Consider the following 16,881-nt stretch of genomic DNA (forward strand, 5'->3'; position numbering starts at 1 on the left):
TTCTTCGTATTCTAGCTCTGAATAAATATAAAAAATCATATTTGATGTAGATACTTGCCTGACACTAGATAAAAAGCATGACTCATAATCAGAATGTTTTTTTCAGTATTCAGTGTTTTGATGATGGTTATATAAAGCAAGGTCTTCATGCCAAATAGGCATTTTTGCAGATTTGAGATATGAATCTCAATAGATTGCCACTTCAGCTACACTGCTGCTAGTCCCTCATGTTTAGGAGCTAAAACACAACTTTGCTGTTGGTATACAACTTCTAAATCTACCAATACAAAAAAGTACAATAATAAAAGAAGCATGTGTGAATGTCAAGGGAACCTGCATCCTGGATATGGTTCAGCTGTTTGTTACTCATCTGCTGTGAATGTACTATTTTTGGAATGTTATTATTATGTTTATCATTGATATTATTACTGACACTGTTTTGTTTTGTTTTGTTTTGCTAGGTTCCTGTCTCGAGAGTTTTGAATGATATGCTTTGCTGGACCGTATGAGCCCAAGTTAAGAGGAGATCAGTTCCACCATTCTGTGTGCCGGCACGCACACACACAAATATATTTTGCAGGAGTATGCTCTGCTCCTTTCACTTTCTCTGGTGTTTAGTAAAAACATTGTGTTAAGGTTTTGTATACTTTACCCAGGCAGGCTGCATCATCCACACAAATGAGACTGGAGATTCTCCATCTGCATTTATTCCCAACCATCTTTTGATATCTCTCCAACATTCCTTACCTACGTCTAGCATTAACTCAGAATCATTCACCAAGACATCCTTTCATTCTAACACAAGCCACACTGCCACTACAGACCATCAAAAGCCTGCAGTCCACACCATACATGTGCAGTATTTCCTATGCACCTTCCCTGCAAATGCTCATAAACTAACTGTCTTAGTTGACAATTATGAAGCATTTATTCACAATGTGTCTTGTCATTACATTCCCCACTCCTTCCCTCACAGATCCTGTGCCAGTGAAGAAGGTGGAGAACCCTCATGCCATCGCCAGGCCTCATGCCACGCCCCTAATGCTGCAGCGGCAGGGCTCCTTCAGGGTGTTCCAGCACCTCAACCAGGTAGGAGGGCAAACATGGGAGTCACAGGAGTCAAGTCAACCTACAAAAACTTCATGTACTTTCAGATTTAAGAGTATATTTTTTGTTACTTAAAATAAAATATCTTCTTCAGTTTATCTTGGTGGTAAAATGTACATTGCCTCTTGAATATTAAACATTTCTGCAGTCACTATTACCATGAATACAATTTTGCGTTTCAGTCCCCCTTCAAGAGGCAGTTGTCGCTGAGGCTCAATGACCTGCCGTCAAACCTGGAGAGGACTCGCTCCATGTCCCTCGACAACACTGCCACTAACAACACCAACGTGGCTGCGGCCATCATCAACAACAACACCCAGCCCCCCCCAGGTAATACAGCCCTCCCACAGCCATTGTCTTTACTTTACTGTCGTTTTAAGTGTGTTTCAGATTCCAACATTAAATTTTTTAATCTAAACAAGCAATATCATGTAAATTTATTGTGGTGCCACTGAGATGATAGAGAACGGTACCCAGCAATTGGCATTCAACAAATAATTGGTATGATACAAGATAGTAGAGAGAAGTTTCCCTTTTCATTATTTCCTCTCGTTCTTCTATTATATCCTCCCTCTTTTTCCTAGTGTTTATGATCATATCTTACAGTTCTTTATTCATGTTTTTACTTTGCCCTTCATTATATCTGAAGGATTCTAGCACGTGTAAGTCTTTCATCACAAAACAGGTAATTTTCTATTTGATTTATTAGTTACTACACATTCAGAATTGACAAGTGGTTGGTACCTACTAACTCAAACATAGATGGGAGTCATAACTTGCGACGATTCAAGATAAAACTATAAATGAAAACACCGTCTTGGCTACGTCGTCAGTCCTTGTTTTCATGTGTGCCGGTGACCAGAAAAACGTTACAGTAATGTGGATGTTGCCATAAAGGAATGACAAATTGTTGCATCATTGAAGTTACTCCTGCAGCCAGTGCCATCCTTGACTAACTGGAGTGTGTGGTTTTTATTATGAATGTCTTGCATTTTTTACCATTCAATTTTTACCATTCAAAGAATTTTCATGCTCCTTACACTGCTGTTCTGCTCACTTAAAGTTTCGCCCCTAGGCCGCATCCCACGCTCAAAGACAACCAGTTCATTTAGTAAGTAACGATGAGACAGCAGCAGCGTTTTTCAGTGTTATCACAGCACATGTTTGGCTCAGCACCTTTGGCTCTCACCACAGTATTGTCCCAGCTCTCCTCTTGACTCTCAGACAGACAGAGTCAATGATGGATTTACAGTTCTAAGGATGAGGAAATTATGTCTTCTGCTTTGAAGAAATATTTCTTGACTAGGTATTGAAATGTGTTGTTCATATACATTTCATACAGGTAAAGTTGCTCAGGTCCACCCGGTGCATTTTTATAAGTCACTACGTTCTTAGATAATATTTACTTTCTCTCGTGAGTCAGAATCGAAGTATAGCCAACTATTCCCAGAAAAACAGGATCTTAGTCTGGTTTAGAATTTCAGGTGTGTGGCGAAGAGGATGAACATCAACACATTTAACTGTTAATTATCATAGTACTTAGTGGTTAATCCATGTCTCCTGTTTTTGTTTTTGTTTTCCAGTTGTAATATATAGGGTGAGGTGGACACAACCCATACTACTAGCGGGAAAATATTCATTAAAAATCTATATTTGCCCTAACAGGCAAAACAAAGAGTGGATAATACTCCTCAGGAAATGGGCTTCCTCTATGTGTTGAGCTTCTCCAGAGAATATTTTTCTCCATAGGAAGGTTTTATTTTTATTTCAGTTGCTGTACGTCTTGTGACAAGGGGGTCACGGCTCGTACACGAGGTGTTCACGGCCCGTACAATTTTATAAATAAATTTCTTATAAATCTGGCTTTGCACCAAGACTCAAACCCAAGTGCCTAAAGTAATCCTTAGGCTGTGGGCTTCCTTTGAGGTATCAGTTTAGATTGTTTGGACTTCCAATTCTGCAAGTGATGACAGTGTTTTAACTCATAATTTTTAGGTGGTTTTCTATGCTTGTCAAATGTAACCAGGCTTTACAATAACATTTTGCGTCCAGTAGCTGAACGACTCGTGAACTACGCACATGTTTGATTACGGGATTCCCACGAACACAAAAACTCAGTGCAACAATATCTTTTCAATATGATCATATTCGCCATGGAAACCTTCACCAGCAAAGTCAAGCCATATTCACAATCACCATACACTATACTATGAGGCAAAAAAATTGCATCAGACAACTCGAAAATTAAAAACTCGCCTAGCATTTTCTGGCGTGAGGCTTGCAGCACAAGATGGTTGCGTCAGCTGTTGGTGTCCCATTTTCTTTCTACTGTAGGAAGTGAGACTCCCCTCGATGTTTTGCTTCAACAAGACAGCCTTTGTACGTCTCGTGACCGTGTACGAGTTATGTCCACCTCACCCTATGTTTATTTTTGTGTATAGTTTCCCTGTATGAAAGCATTCACATTTAGTTATTTGTAGTTTTGGCTTGTACCCACCCTCTAGATTGCTTAAGTTTAACTTATTAGAACTTTTAGTACCTGTTTTAGTGCTCTCTCTCTCTCTCTCTCTCTCTCTCTCTCTCTCTCTCTCTCTCTCTCTCTCTCTCTCTCTCTCTCTCTCTCTCTCTCTCTCTCTCTCTCTCTCTCTCTCTCTCACACACACACACACACACACACACACACACCACTCTGTAGCTCAGTGATTAAATGCTTTGCACTGCCAGGCTTCACGGCCTGGCAAGCAGAGGTTCGAGCACCACTCAGGCTGGGATTTTTCTGCTGACAAGGAGTGGTTACTGACCCCATTTAGCAAGGGGGATGGGGGGTGTGGTGTGTGAAGGTCGCAGTAATATTCAGAGATCAACTATAATGAGCTTGCTTTTGTCGGGATACTATTTGCTGGCGATTGTAAGTCCAGCTTGTGATCAGGCCGTGGGTGAATTACACACACACACACACACACACACACACACACACACACACACACAGATCAACTAAAAAGAGCACTTGCTCACGTTGGGAGGGCACCTGCTGGCGATTACGAGTCCAACTCGTAATCAGGCCGTGGTGAATTAGACACACACACACACACACACACACACACACACACACACACACACACACACACACACACACACACACACACTTTATATTTCAATGTATATACCAACATTGTGCATAGGAAATTCAAGTTTTCATTACTTCCATTTTCTGTTTCTACTTTCTACATAGTTGCATCACCATAGTTCTTGCTTATATTTTGTCTTCCTTTCCAATCCCTACTTATTTTTTCCTATATCTATAGTGCCTGGGAGTGAAGCATTGGTCATGCATAAAAAATTCAACTTTACAGAAGCACTCCTTGCTTGATGACCTCTCCCTGTCTTCCTTGACTCACCTTCTCTCCACCTTTGTCTTTCTCTGCTGCCAGACTTGTTTTGTCGTGTACATTGTGTTCTTTTATGAGTGTTTTCATTCTTGTCTCCTTTCAAGGGTAGTTTTAAGACAACCAGACGTCAACATTTGCGACCGAATGGGGCAAACATACCTGCTTGTAGTTACTTTTTTGTCACATTCTCAATAGAAAATAATCTCACCAGTGAAGAGCAGAATTATTTTGTTAAATGAAGCTTTACATTAGTGCTGTATTATTACCAAGCAAAATTTTGCTACACTACTCATCAAAATTAAATCATCTTGTGCACTTTTAAAAATATTCTTCAATGGAAGACTGTGAGGAAAAGTTTTATAAATCTATCAAGCATTATCTTCAAATCAAATTTGACCTTAGGCTCCATTTACACCCACTAAAAAAAAAATATATATATATATATATATATTTTTTTTTTTTTTTTTTTTTCCGGTGCATTTTTCTGTATAGCCATTAATCCTAACATCACAACCGTAAAATTCCTCTTTTTCATACATGACATTGAAGGAGGTTATGCTTAGTAATAGCCAAGCAAATGTTGAAGTCTGAACTTACCTACTAGTTTATTTGGCACCACGGAAGTACACTGCACAGTGTTCGTCAGTTCTGTCATTTGTTAGTGCTTGTGTGGATGGTTTGCGTGTTTACCATTTCAGAGAGTCCCCAGCCCCCTCCACGCACTCACAGGAATAGACTCCACTCGCTACCAAATGCAGTTAACAGTGAGTGTCTGTGCATGGCTTTTGTCTTGACTTGCAGACTCCTCCTCCTGCCTCCCACTGACATGAGTGGTTTTGTGCTGCCTGGTTATTTGTCCTTGTTTATCACTGTAGGTCATGATTATGCTCGAGGGATGTAACAAACTTCAGTGATTAAGACACAAGTGTTATTACTTAAATGTGCCTTGAGCAAACACTGTCTTTTGGTGTTTTATTTATGCCACTGCTTAGCTTCATATGAAGAACCCAAAGAATAATTGTGGTTATGAATTCTTAAAGTCTGAATCAGTGAAATTAACTTGAGTACTTATTTGTAAGGAAGTTGATTCTTATTTTAAGTGATGAACACTGCAATGCTGAATCACTGTGCTTATCTTGTAAGAGCACCAACACTTAACACTGCCTGGAATGGTCACTGACCCACCCACCCACAGCAAAGGCTGGTCTTGGTTGTTGTAGGGTGGACAGGTGGACAGTGGCATGTGATGCACTGGGTTAACCTTTGGTTACTTTGCAACAGATTTCTGCTTGTCTTGATATGAGAAGCTTCTCATGGCTTGCTTTATCCTTTCTTTTATCTCACAGGATGAGTGAGTAGCTTATTTGCATTAGAAAACTATTGCTTACCATGATGTTGGGTTTATTCCAAGAGGCAGTAATATTTGTTTTGTGTGGAATACCATAGGGAAAGTTTTGACCACATAGTTATAGTCAGAAGTAAAGAGTTATAGCAGGCAAAGTATATTCACAAAATCTGTTACTTGTAAAGGTGCTTTCATATTCTGTGGTAAGTTTTATATTTTTGGCAGAATGAACTTTTGTGAAGTTTGTAAGTAATAGGTCTTGTTAAGCAGTACTCCAGGAAGAACTGCTAGCCTAGGATGCACAGAGTAATGATTCTGAATAAGTAAGTTTTAAAAGTTCTAGTTGTGATGATGGTGATGATGATGATGATGATAACCTGAAGCTTTGACTGACTTGCATGCCACTAAGGTTTGCAAACGGCAAATGTCTGTATGTTTGTGTTCTAGTTGTCCACACACACGTACGTCTAAATTAAAGCACGTAATATATTTTACACCAGCGCATGCACACATACACACACACACACACACACACACACACACACACACACACAGACGTATGCACGGGCGATTGCAGCGTCAACTCCACCTCCATGTCAGCCATCGGAAACATCACAATAGAAAACCAGTGTAGTGAGGTTCAGTCTATTGTAATAAAAGGGATAGGAGTGCATAAGTGGGGTCCTGTCTCTTAACTAGTGAAGAAAAGTCAAAATAATGGTCAAAGTGAAAAAACACTATTGATTAGGGAATTCTTTGAACAGGCAGATAGCAGAGAATTCAGAGACAAAGAGACATAGAAGAAATGGGGTATCTTTGTAAACCTTGTATTTACCAAATTTAAGCAAGGGGTAGACCAGGAAAAAGTTTTGGTTCAACAGAAGGTGTGAGATAGCATAAAGAGAAAGGGATGCAGCATTGAAAAGGTGATGAAGAATTGGTAACAACAAATCCAAAAAGAAAAGCTGGAAATGGATCTTAGGATCTGCAGAGAGGGAGATAAAAAAATTGAAAGAGGAATAATTCACAGCTGCATGGAGAAACCAACACTATATGTTTGTCAGTAGCACATTTAAGCAAAAGAGAGGAATCAACAAGCTGAAACCAGATGGGAAGGTTTACAAAGTAATGCAAGTTGGAATAATGAACAAAAGCTTTCAATCAGTCTTCATTAAAGGAAGTTATTTTGTGGCAAGAGAGGGAAATGTAGTGTTTAAAGACAGTAAACTGGATATGGAACAAAGGTATAAACTACTGGAAGCTTAAGATGTAAGAAAGGTTTCAGGGCAGGATGAAATCTTAGCTGGGTAAGCAGCAAAGAATGGGCAGACTAGATTCACAGCCTTACTGTGTGTTCACAGGGAGAAGGGAAAGAAATGGAAGGTAGATGCTTGAAGGATATTAAAAACATCAGTTTTCCATATAGACCCACTAAACTGTGGAATGATCTGGACTAGGAGATAGTCTAGTTCAAAACCTTATTAAGGTAAAGCTTACTCTTACTGATTGAGACATAGTCGGGACTCCACTTGCATTGGCATCTCCAGTGTATCACACACATACACACACACACACCTTGGTTAAAGTACAAGCACAAAAAGTATGTTGTGCATGGTCCTAAATTTTAGTCAAAAGTCAAAGTACACTAATAGCTCATAAGTAGTATTCAAAGCCATAAGTTTGCTCTGACTATTAGATGAGAAACTGTAGGGACTGATAAAACAATGCAAGTTATAATTATGGAGAAAATATAAAACCAGGTGAATTAGCACCAAGTACAGAGGCAGCCTCATAATGATGACAAGGTTTTACATTCTGTCGTCAGATTGTTTGAAGTTTTGCTAATGAACATATATACTTATACAAATTTGTGATATGATGCTTCTAAAAAGCTGCCTGCTCAGATCTTGTACCTCATTGGAATTATACCTTAATGAAATTGCTGTAACATTGAATTGTAAATTTTAAAATTCTATTTTTCCTGTCTAGATGATAAATTGTGTGGATTAGTTATTCAAAGAGGACATTAATTTTATTTAGCCAATGCAATTTGAGAGAGAGAGATAAAGACATAAACAGAGAGTAAACGAACAAGAGAGTGAGACTGAGTGAGAGAGAGAGAGAGAGAGAGAAAGAGAGAGACTCTATCATCCATATGACATAACATTGAAATGGAGACCCAAGATAAACAGAATTTCCCCTTCCCAGTGACCCCCATCCCTGAGAGCTCCCCAGTAGTGGAGAACAAGCAAGGGGATGCAGTGTCCGCCATGTGTCAGGAGCTGTCAGCCGGCCTCTCCCTCCTATCCAACTTCACGGATCCTTTCTCCTCCCCTGAGGCGACCACCTCCCCGGCCCACTCCATCGCCACCACCACTGCCGTCACCACCACCAGCACCACCCTCACCAGCTACACCAACACAGCTGGAACTGTCACAGCCAGCCAACACATCATTCCTCCCACCTCACAAGGTAGGAAGGAAAAAAAGCTGACAAAATTTCTGTTTGCTACATGATCAATTTGTTATATATTCCAAACTGCACACACACATGGAAACTAAAAACAGCAAACTGGCTTCAGCTTTTGTAACTCCTTTTTGTACCCACAGTGTTGCTACCATCAGTTGAGCCCATTCGTGAGGAGAACCCCTGGACAGCACCCGAGGTTAATGGCCACACCACTGAGGGGAAATCCCTAGGGGAGGAGTGGCTCTCTCAGATCAATCCCCAGGCCAAGATCATCAATGGTACTTCCTCTCCACCCATTGGGTAAGAATAAGTCTTGGCAGGCAGTTGAGACGAGTATTTACTTTCTTTTATTGATAGTGTCTTTGTCTTGTCTCTAAGAGATTTTACATGGACAGAGTTTTGTGGAATTGATAAGGAGTAATGAATCAGGGTAAAGTTATGGTTGGGAGAAAAGGAAATTTCAGCTGTTACATTGATAAGACTGGAAGTGGTGATTTTACAATATCTATGTTACAATTGGAAATAGTTTTTTCACTTTGGCCATGTGATAATATACTGAGTGATAACTTGTTATTAATATAAATTTCTCTTCATCAGTCCTCAGTCGACAGTCACTGCTGCCAACGCCACCACGGCCGCTGCCCCACCGCGCCACAACCCTCCACCCATGGCCCAGCTGAGGTCTGTCTCCCTAGGGGTCACACCAACCTACATGGGCAACAGTAGAAACACGATTGGCTCCTCCTGGACCAACTCTAATGGCACTGGAGGGCCTGGCACTGTGCCCCCAGCAGGCCCGACGGGATCTGATCCTTTTGAAGCTGAGTGGGCGGCTCTGGCAACAAGAAACATCAATCCCAACAATCCTTTCCTTCCAAACACCGTCACCAAGGCTTTTGAGGTACAAATGTAAATTGCAGTAGGCTACTGACATTGTTTCTCTGAAGATTATACATCGCCAAGGCATTATGATTGTTGTTCTAGTTGTTGTTACATTCAGATACCACGACTTTATCTGCAAGGTTGTCTGCTTCAAAAAGAGTCAGTCAGTCACTGCATCTTAACATGTGCATTACTTTGGCAGACCCTGAATTGCTTGATTTAGTTCAGTGATTGTTATTTGCTCAGATTTCCTGGTTGTTAATGGGCTGTTGTAAGCTAGAGATGGGCCTGCTCCTGAGCAGTGGCCAAGCTGTGCAGGCGGGGAGACACCCAGGCTGGCTGCTGAGAGACATTCCACTACTGTTACGACTAAATGCATGAGTTCCAAGTCTTATGTACTTATTATCATTTTATTCGAGTTTCCGTTAGTATTTTATCATTTTGTATATTTTTTCTTTTTATATTTATTTGAGGAAAACACTGACATTTTAGCTCATGGAATACACAAGTGATGAGCAAAGTCATTGTATGAAGCAGAATCGCTTTTGCTTTCAGAGGTGTCATGGAGTATTTATTTTTGCAAGATTGCATAAATGAGAGTTTGTTCATGTTAATGAAGTCAAATTTGCACAGATTGTTTCACTGCTGAATGTGTACTGCAATAGAGATGTATGTTGTATTTGTAAATACATATACATAGATTTATATATACATGAAATATATATATACACATATATATATATTTGTCATACCATATTGGTAATGAAAGCATGGTTAGTTATAGATAAGGTGTTCTTATGAGGGGTGATGATAATGATGAGTACGATTTTTTTACAATAACCAGTATTTTCAGTACTATTCAATGATGAGTATGTTTCCGTGACCCGGGGCCGCCAGTGCTGCAGGAAAATTCAAAATGGCTGTAGTTGTATGTTTTCTATGTTTGGTGTCAGTTTGATGGTTTTTACTGCCATGTCTATGAAAATATTCTCCTGCCTATATCTATTGCCTGGCCAGGCCTCCCCCTTGGTCCTTCCCTCCTTTCTACTGTGCATCCCAACCAGTGCAATACAAGCCGATAATTAACAATACCTCATAGATTAGCACTCAGCCATCTGACGAAACAGTTGTTGCTGGACGACAGCACGTCTCAGAACGAGGCCTTTGTTGCACTTCATAAATAATTGTTGCCACCTCACGAGACCTGCAGTAAACGGAAAGGTTCAGGAGTTTTCTCATTTTAACTTATTTAATGCTACAAGGGTACTGGTCCACCTCAATATGTATATTGGGAAAATGAATATATTGTTTATACACTTGTAAATACCCAGTCATGTTTTTTTTATTAAGTTACCTAATTTTAAAAGGATGGAGGTTCTGCTTAGTAATGAGTCTGTGTTTGACTGTAAAAAAGTAGTTTTATTCAGCAAAAGAGGAATTTGCATCAATTATGAGAACTGACATCACTTGTAAGTTTTTATATATATTTTGTTAAATAATGAGTAACTTTCCACTCCTCTGTCCTGGTGATTGTCCAGGAGTTCCCTCACTGAAGTGAACATTCAAAGGAGGTGACTGTTTATTGCTATTTCATAACAAGCAGACTTCACCATGAATTCCATAAACTCATATCATATCATACTGTGTGTGGACCTCATGGGTGTTGTCTCAGACAACGGTGGATGAATATTGCCACTGTTTCTTCCTCTATTTCTGTACATTATTTCTAGCATCACCACATTCATGTTGTTTTTACTGTATCTCATCTCTCTGTGTCCCTGTCACTGTTATCCTCCTGCACTCTTGTACCATTGCACAATTGCTTATGCAGGTGACTTAGGATCTGCTACCTAGCCCCCCAGTTTTTTGTAGCACTGATCAGTGTAGTCGTAGCACTGCTGCTTCTGCACTCGTCCTTCTTTGACAGGCGTCCTATGTCATGCACAATGCTCAAAGGTGTAGCAAGTACAGATGTGTTGTTAGGCTCCTTCGTTGTCAGTACCCAGGAGAGGAGGAAGCAAGTCCCTGTCGTGAGGTGGTACTGCTTCAGTGCACACTCTTGGTTATGTTTCTTCCTGCATCCTTTGTTAGTTTGGATGTAGATATTTTATGATTTTGTGCATACACCATCATCCTAGCTGACTTGCCATATCCTTTTGCACCGAGGTCAGTCATTGTAAAAGGTCGTGTTTTCACCACCACCTCCTGATTGATACATTCCTTATACTTTCTGTGATAAACCCTCATGAGTCGAGCCATTTCTTTCAGGGCAAAGAGACAAGACCAGGACCTACCATTGTTATATTCTTGATTACCTTTTATGAGTGCCATGCAAGGAAAGACATAGTTGACATTATGCAAATTACAGGCTTACTTGGCATTCTGTACAAACAAGTGTTTGGTATGTGGTTTACTAAGAAAATATTGTATGAGATTGAGTGTCCATTGTTTAATATTTGCCTTCATCTTACTTCATTTGATGCCTCAACTTGCTATGACTTGTCAGCACTATAGATTAACCTTATATAAGCTCAGATGGTAAGAAATTCACTATGGCACGTTGAAAGTATTCAGAATAATCAAAAGCTCTGTGAGGCATCACCGACTAAATTTGTTAAATCCATAATTTTATTTTTGCCAACTTTTTGTAAAAAGTTCTCAAGAAGTTTATTTTCTCACGCAATGTACATATATGATACAGGGAGATAGCGGTGGTGACAAGGAGTTTCTCTGAATAACAAAACGTAGCTACCCTCGAGTGTTTATCTGTACCAGCAGAGGGAGCCTCGTCTTGGCCCACTGTTCAATGTCTTGTGAATACCGTGAGGGGTGTTACTCCTGTACTGGATGTGTATAGTGACCTCTTGTTTCTTCTTGCACAATAAAATGTAACCAAGCACAGTTTCCACTAGCAGTTCATAGAGGAGTGAGACAAGCAAAAGGTAACAGTGGATTTCCTTGTGCCTCGGAAGGGAGGGTGGGAATTGCTTGAAGCTGTGATTGTGATGTGCTTGTGGTGATGGTGGGGTCCTGCGCCCTGTCAGTCTTATGGTGAATTCCTATTAAACGATGTACAGTAGACTTTAAGGGGTAGTCATGTCCACTAAATATACATATATATATATTCTGTTGATGAAAATGGTGTCATTTAAAATCCATGTGTGCTTCTTACAACCAAAAATTTGTATATGAAGAGTAGTTTTGTAATGTATTGATAACATCCATCATCCTGGAAACAGTGACTAAATGGCATTAAATCAAAACATGGTAATAGGTCGATAAAGGTGACTTTGGGTGCATACCTTATAGCTGCGAGAAGCTGTAGTGCTCATCCCTGTTGCATTGGCTCTTTGAGCCAGTGGTGAGAACCCACTACCCTAGGACACAAGGCAGTGTGAAGTCCAGGATTGCTAAAGTTCACCTTCCCTAAAGGGAGGATGAGCAGTTGGGTGAGCTGCATCCTGACTGCCCAGGCCCACAGATTGGTAAGTAGGCACACTAACCACTGCACCACAGAGGAGCTGTTGGTAATGGGGAAGATAACAAATTAAGACAGTGGAAGACTGCTAAAGTGATGTGATATTTAGGATTAAGGCTCAGAGAGCAAAGTAACTTTGTGAATTGGCGAGAGAATAACACTTAGGGTTTACTAAATAGAGAGATGAATATGAAATAAAAAGTAATGAGATTTATAGGTAAGGGAGTGACTTACTTGCGATAACCTAGGAAGGGTTATTAACCCGGTAGCAGCGACGGGCCAAATTTGTGGCTTTACCGCGTACCAGCGACGAGCCAAATTTGTGCCTTGACATGCGAGTAAACCCCCCCAAATAGAGGATGCATAAGCTGATCACAAATGCGTTGATATATAATGATTTGTGTGAGTGATGATTTTTCTCATTAATTCGCCTTTAAGAAACATGTTCCCCGCAGCTACCGGGTTAAACATTAATTGAAAATGGCTGAAGGGTCATGGAGCAAGCAGTATGAACGAAGAGTCAAGGAACATCAAAAGCTCTCAATTACAGCTTGCAAGACCAACTTATAATTATTGATGTAAGGGTGACAAGTTGTTCCATTGGTTAAATGAAGGTTTTTGTATTTCCTATAGTTTATGTACTTAAAATACTGAAATTGCAGTTTATATTAAGAAAAAAATATATTGTCTGTCACTTTACCAGGAAGGCAAATGGGAAGTACAAGAAAAATCCTTCAAAAAGGTTATCCTACAAGAAGTTGAAGGCCCAGTGCACTACCTCGATCTGTGTTATAAAATCTTAGACAAACAGTGGGAACATTATTTCATGTATAAATTAGTAAGTGGGTCTAATGGACCATATTGGCTATGCAGGCAGTGCCACATGTGGCTACTCAACTCCAATCTGAATTTTCCATAGAGTTCATAGACTAGAGTGCGTCTGAGGCTGTCTCAGGGATACACGGCCATGATGCCCCGTCGCCCTAAGCCGTTGATTGCACACACTTCACTCCTACCTGATTTCAGTTTTTCTCCATGTCAAATAGTAGAGTCAGGAAATCGGGTAGGAGTAAAGTGTGTGCAGTTGTTGGCTTGGAGTGGTGGCGGCACCAAAGCCTTGTATCCTGGAGGCAGCCTCAGATACACACTAGTACATAACTTGAGTTCTATGGAAAGTACTGCTTTGACAGTTCACTGAGTGGCCACGTGTGGCGCTGCCTGTATAGCCAATACAGTCTATTATTGACACTATAAAAAAAGTCGCTTTATTACACTAATCATTGGTCCAGAAGCCCAGCCCCTTCTTCTGTGGCTGTGGGAGCTGATTGGCTGAATAAAAGGAGCTTGGAGTTAGGAGTCAAATATGGAGAGATGGGGCAGGGCTTCCAGACCAACTATTTTCTTTTTTTATAGTTTAGAAGTGTTGCAGATCAGCATACAGAATGAGCAGAGGAATGAATACCAGCTTTTGAGATGAAAGAAAGGAGAGACTGGCAGATAAGAAAATGACTCGAGAAAGTAAGAATTCTGACGTATAAGGATTGTGATAAGCGCTCAAGGTATTTCCAAGCGTTGGATAAAAGAGTGGTAGTGTAGACATCATAGGTGAAAGGTTAAGATTGGGGCAGACCTAGGAGGCAAAAAAGAAGACTAGCTGGTGGTAAATTGAAATAGGAAAGAAGTTAATGGGATGATGTGGGTGTGGAAACAGGTGGTAAATGAAAAGATAAAAGTAGTGAATGAAATACTGAGTTAGGTGAATGTGAAAAATGGTGTTAATTGACTTAGGAAAGTATGAGTGGAATTATAGATTACGTAAGAATGTGGAAATATACCGGGGTTGGGGTGAATATCCTGTGGCTGATAACTTTGTGAAATGAGATTATACAACAAATTCCACACATTTCGTTATGTTTAATAGGAGTGAAGAGCTAAATCGCATTACCCTGCTTTTTTCTCTATTTTAATGTAGACTCCATTGATTTGCAAGAAGGTTACAATGGCAAACAACACCCTCTGCTATTTTTTATGGAAGTGAAGGACCGTTGGAGGCGGGTTGTGGGTTAATTGGCCCATTGATGGTTAATAAAGGGTTACAAGAGAGAGGAGTGGAAGAGGGAGAGGCCTGCTGAAGTGTGACTAGTTTTCCCTGAATTTCCTTTACCTTACTTTCCTTTCCTTTCCTTACTTTTCTCTCCTTTCCCTTACTTTGCTTTTCTTTCCTTTCCTCGCTTTTACCCTACTTTCCTCTTCTTTCCTTTCCTTTCCTTTCCTTCCTTTTCTCTCCTTTCCCTTACTTTGCTTTCCTTTCCCTTACTTTACTTTTCTTTCCTTTCCTCTCTTTTACCCTACTTTCCTCTTCTTTCCTTTCCTTTCCTTCCTTTTCTCTTCTTTCCCTTACTTTGCTTTCCTTTCCCTTACTTTACTTTTCTTTCCCTTACTTTACTTTTCTTTCCTTTCCCCTCCTTTACCTTACTTTGCTTCTCTTTCCTTACCTCTCCTTTCCCTTACTTTGCTTTTCTTTGCTTTACTTTCCTCTTCTTTCCTTTCCTTTCTTTTCCCCTCCATTCCCTTACTTAATTTGCTTTCCTTTCCTTACCTCTCCTTTACCTTACTTTGCTTTCCTTTCTTTTCCCCTCCGTTACCTTACTTTGCTTTCCTTTCTTTTCCCCTCCGTTACCTTACTTTGCTTTCCTTTCTTTTCCCCTCCGTTACCTTACTTTGCTTTCCTTTCTTTTCCCCTCCGTTACCTTACTTTGCTTTCCTTTCTTTTCCCCTCCATTACCTTACTTTGCTTTCCTTTCCTTACCTCTCCTTTACCTTACTTTGCTTTCCTTTCTTTTCCCCTCCATTACCTTACTTTGCTTTCCTTTCCTTACCTCTCCTTTACCTTACTTTGCTTTCCTTTCTTTTCCCCTCCGTTACCTTATTTTGATTTCCTTTCTTTTCCCCTCTGTTACCTTACTTTGCTTTCCTTTCCTTACCTCTCCATTACCTTTCTTTGCTTTCCTTTCTTTTCCCATCCTTTACCTTACTTTGCTTTCCTTTACTTTTCTCTCCTTTACCTTACATTACTTTGCTTTCCTTTCTGTTACTTACTTTACTTTTCTTTCCTTTTCTCTCCTTTACCTTACTTTACTTTGCTTTCCTTTCCTTTACCTTACTTTGCTTTACTTTACTTTTCTCTCCTTTACCTTACATTATTTTGCTTTCCTTTCTGTTACTTACTATACTTTACTTTTCTCTCCTTTACCTTACTTTGCTTTCCTTTACCTTACTTTGCTTTCCATTCATTTCCTTTTCTTTTCTTTATTTTTATTTCCTCTCCTTTTCTTTTACCTTACATGACTTTAATTTTCTCTCCTTTCTTCTTCACTATACTTACTTTACTCTGCTTTATTCATCAAGCGGCTAATATTGAAATAAATAATCTTAACCATCGCAAGCTAGGTTAATGAAAGAAGAGAAAGAAAGGTTGATAGAAAGGGAGGATACAGGGTGTTTGGCCTCTGTGGAGATTAAGTACAGATACAGGTTAATGAATAGACTAGAATTTCAGTCAAACATAAAGAGGGGAAGGAATTGGTTATGCAAGGCCCATGATAATAACTGACTGAGATTGTCTTCATATCAGTTTATAACCTTGGGAAAATCTGGCGAAGAAAGGGATGATCGTTGGATAATTATGATTGTTAGTGAGATATATATAGCTACCAAGTCTCGTTATATGAAGAGATTTATTTGTAATGGTAATATATTCTGCGTTTTCCATAACTTTATTGCAGTGGGACACACGGGATGCTCATACAAAAAAAGCAACGGTACTCGGATATTAGTCATCCCTATCTTTAGAAATGTAAGGTACTTGAAAGGTATTTGAGGGCGATAATTCCTAGCGGGCATCTCAGGAGCCTCTTATCTCAAGCAGCGAATTTGACACTTCTCAGTTAGAGTGTTAGGGACGTATCCGTGACGAGGGGCCAATAAAACGTCCATTCCCCTATTTACAGGTGTTTTGTGGCCCATGGCGTACCTCGAGGGGCCAGGTGGGAAGAACAGTGACGAAATATCCTGGGTGTGCTAACGTGAACAGGAGGCAACCACACGAGTGCCACTGTAATCATTTTTCCTCTCTTGAAAATTTATCTTTGGGGCGCTTAATGTGGATGCGAGTTAGATATAATATTTCTACACGTGTACAAATTCAATAT

The 16,881-nt window shown here is 40.0% G+C and overlaps 1 protein-coding gene and 1 long non-coding RNA gene across 11 annotated transcripts in view; one reads left to right on the plus strand and one right to left on the minus strand.

Annotated features, from left to right (window-relative positions):
- The window catches only part of LOC126997979 (protein numb-like), a 115,858-nt gene extending 103,527 nt beyond the window's left edge, over positions 1–12,331 (plus strand). For 9 of the 10 annotated variants that reach the window (XM_050859248.1, XM_050859249.1, XM_050859241.1 and 6 more), the window contains 6 exons: positions 977–1,089; positions 1,290–1,437; positions 5,195–5,260; positions 8,050–8,313; positions 8,451–8,610; positions 8,908–12,331. In XM_050859248.1, coding sequence (XP_050715205.1) covers positions 977–1,089; positions 1,290–1,437; positions 5,195–5,260; positions 8,050–8,313; positions 8,451–8,610; positions 8,908–9,223 — 1,067 coding nt within the window. In that variant the 3' untranslated portion in view covers positions 9,224–12,331. The remainder of the gene's footprint in view (positions 1–976; positions 1,090–1,289; positions 1,438–5,194; positions 5,261–8,049; positions 8,314–8,450; positions 8,611–8,907) is intronic. The other variant, XM_050859245.1, reaches the window with a different exon arrangement.
- On the minus strand, positions 10,832–16,771 carry LOC126997982 (uncharacterized). Its single transcript, XR_007752540.1, has 2 exons — positions 16,704–16,771; positions 10,832–12,713 (listed from the first exon to the last, which is right to left on the minus strand). It is a non-coding gene; the product is annotated as an uncharacterized LOC126997982 (long non-coding RNA).
- Positions 16,772–16,881: the final 110 nt, after the last annotated feature.

Source organism: Eriocheir sinensis, chromosome 13 (genome assembly GCF_024679095.1).
Source record: "Eriocheir sinensis breed Jianghai 21 chromosome 13, ASM2467909v1, whole genome shotgun sequence".
NCBI classification, from domain to species: domain Eukaryota; kingdom Metazoa; phylum Arthropoda; class Malacostraca; order Decapoda; family Varunidae; genus Eriocheir; species Eriocheir sinensis.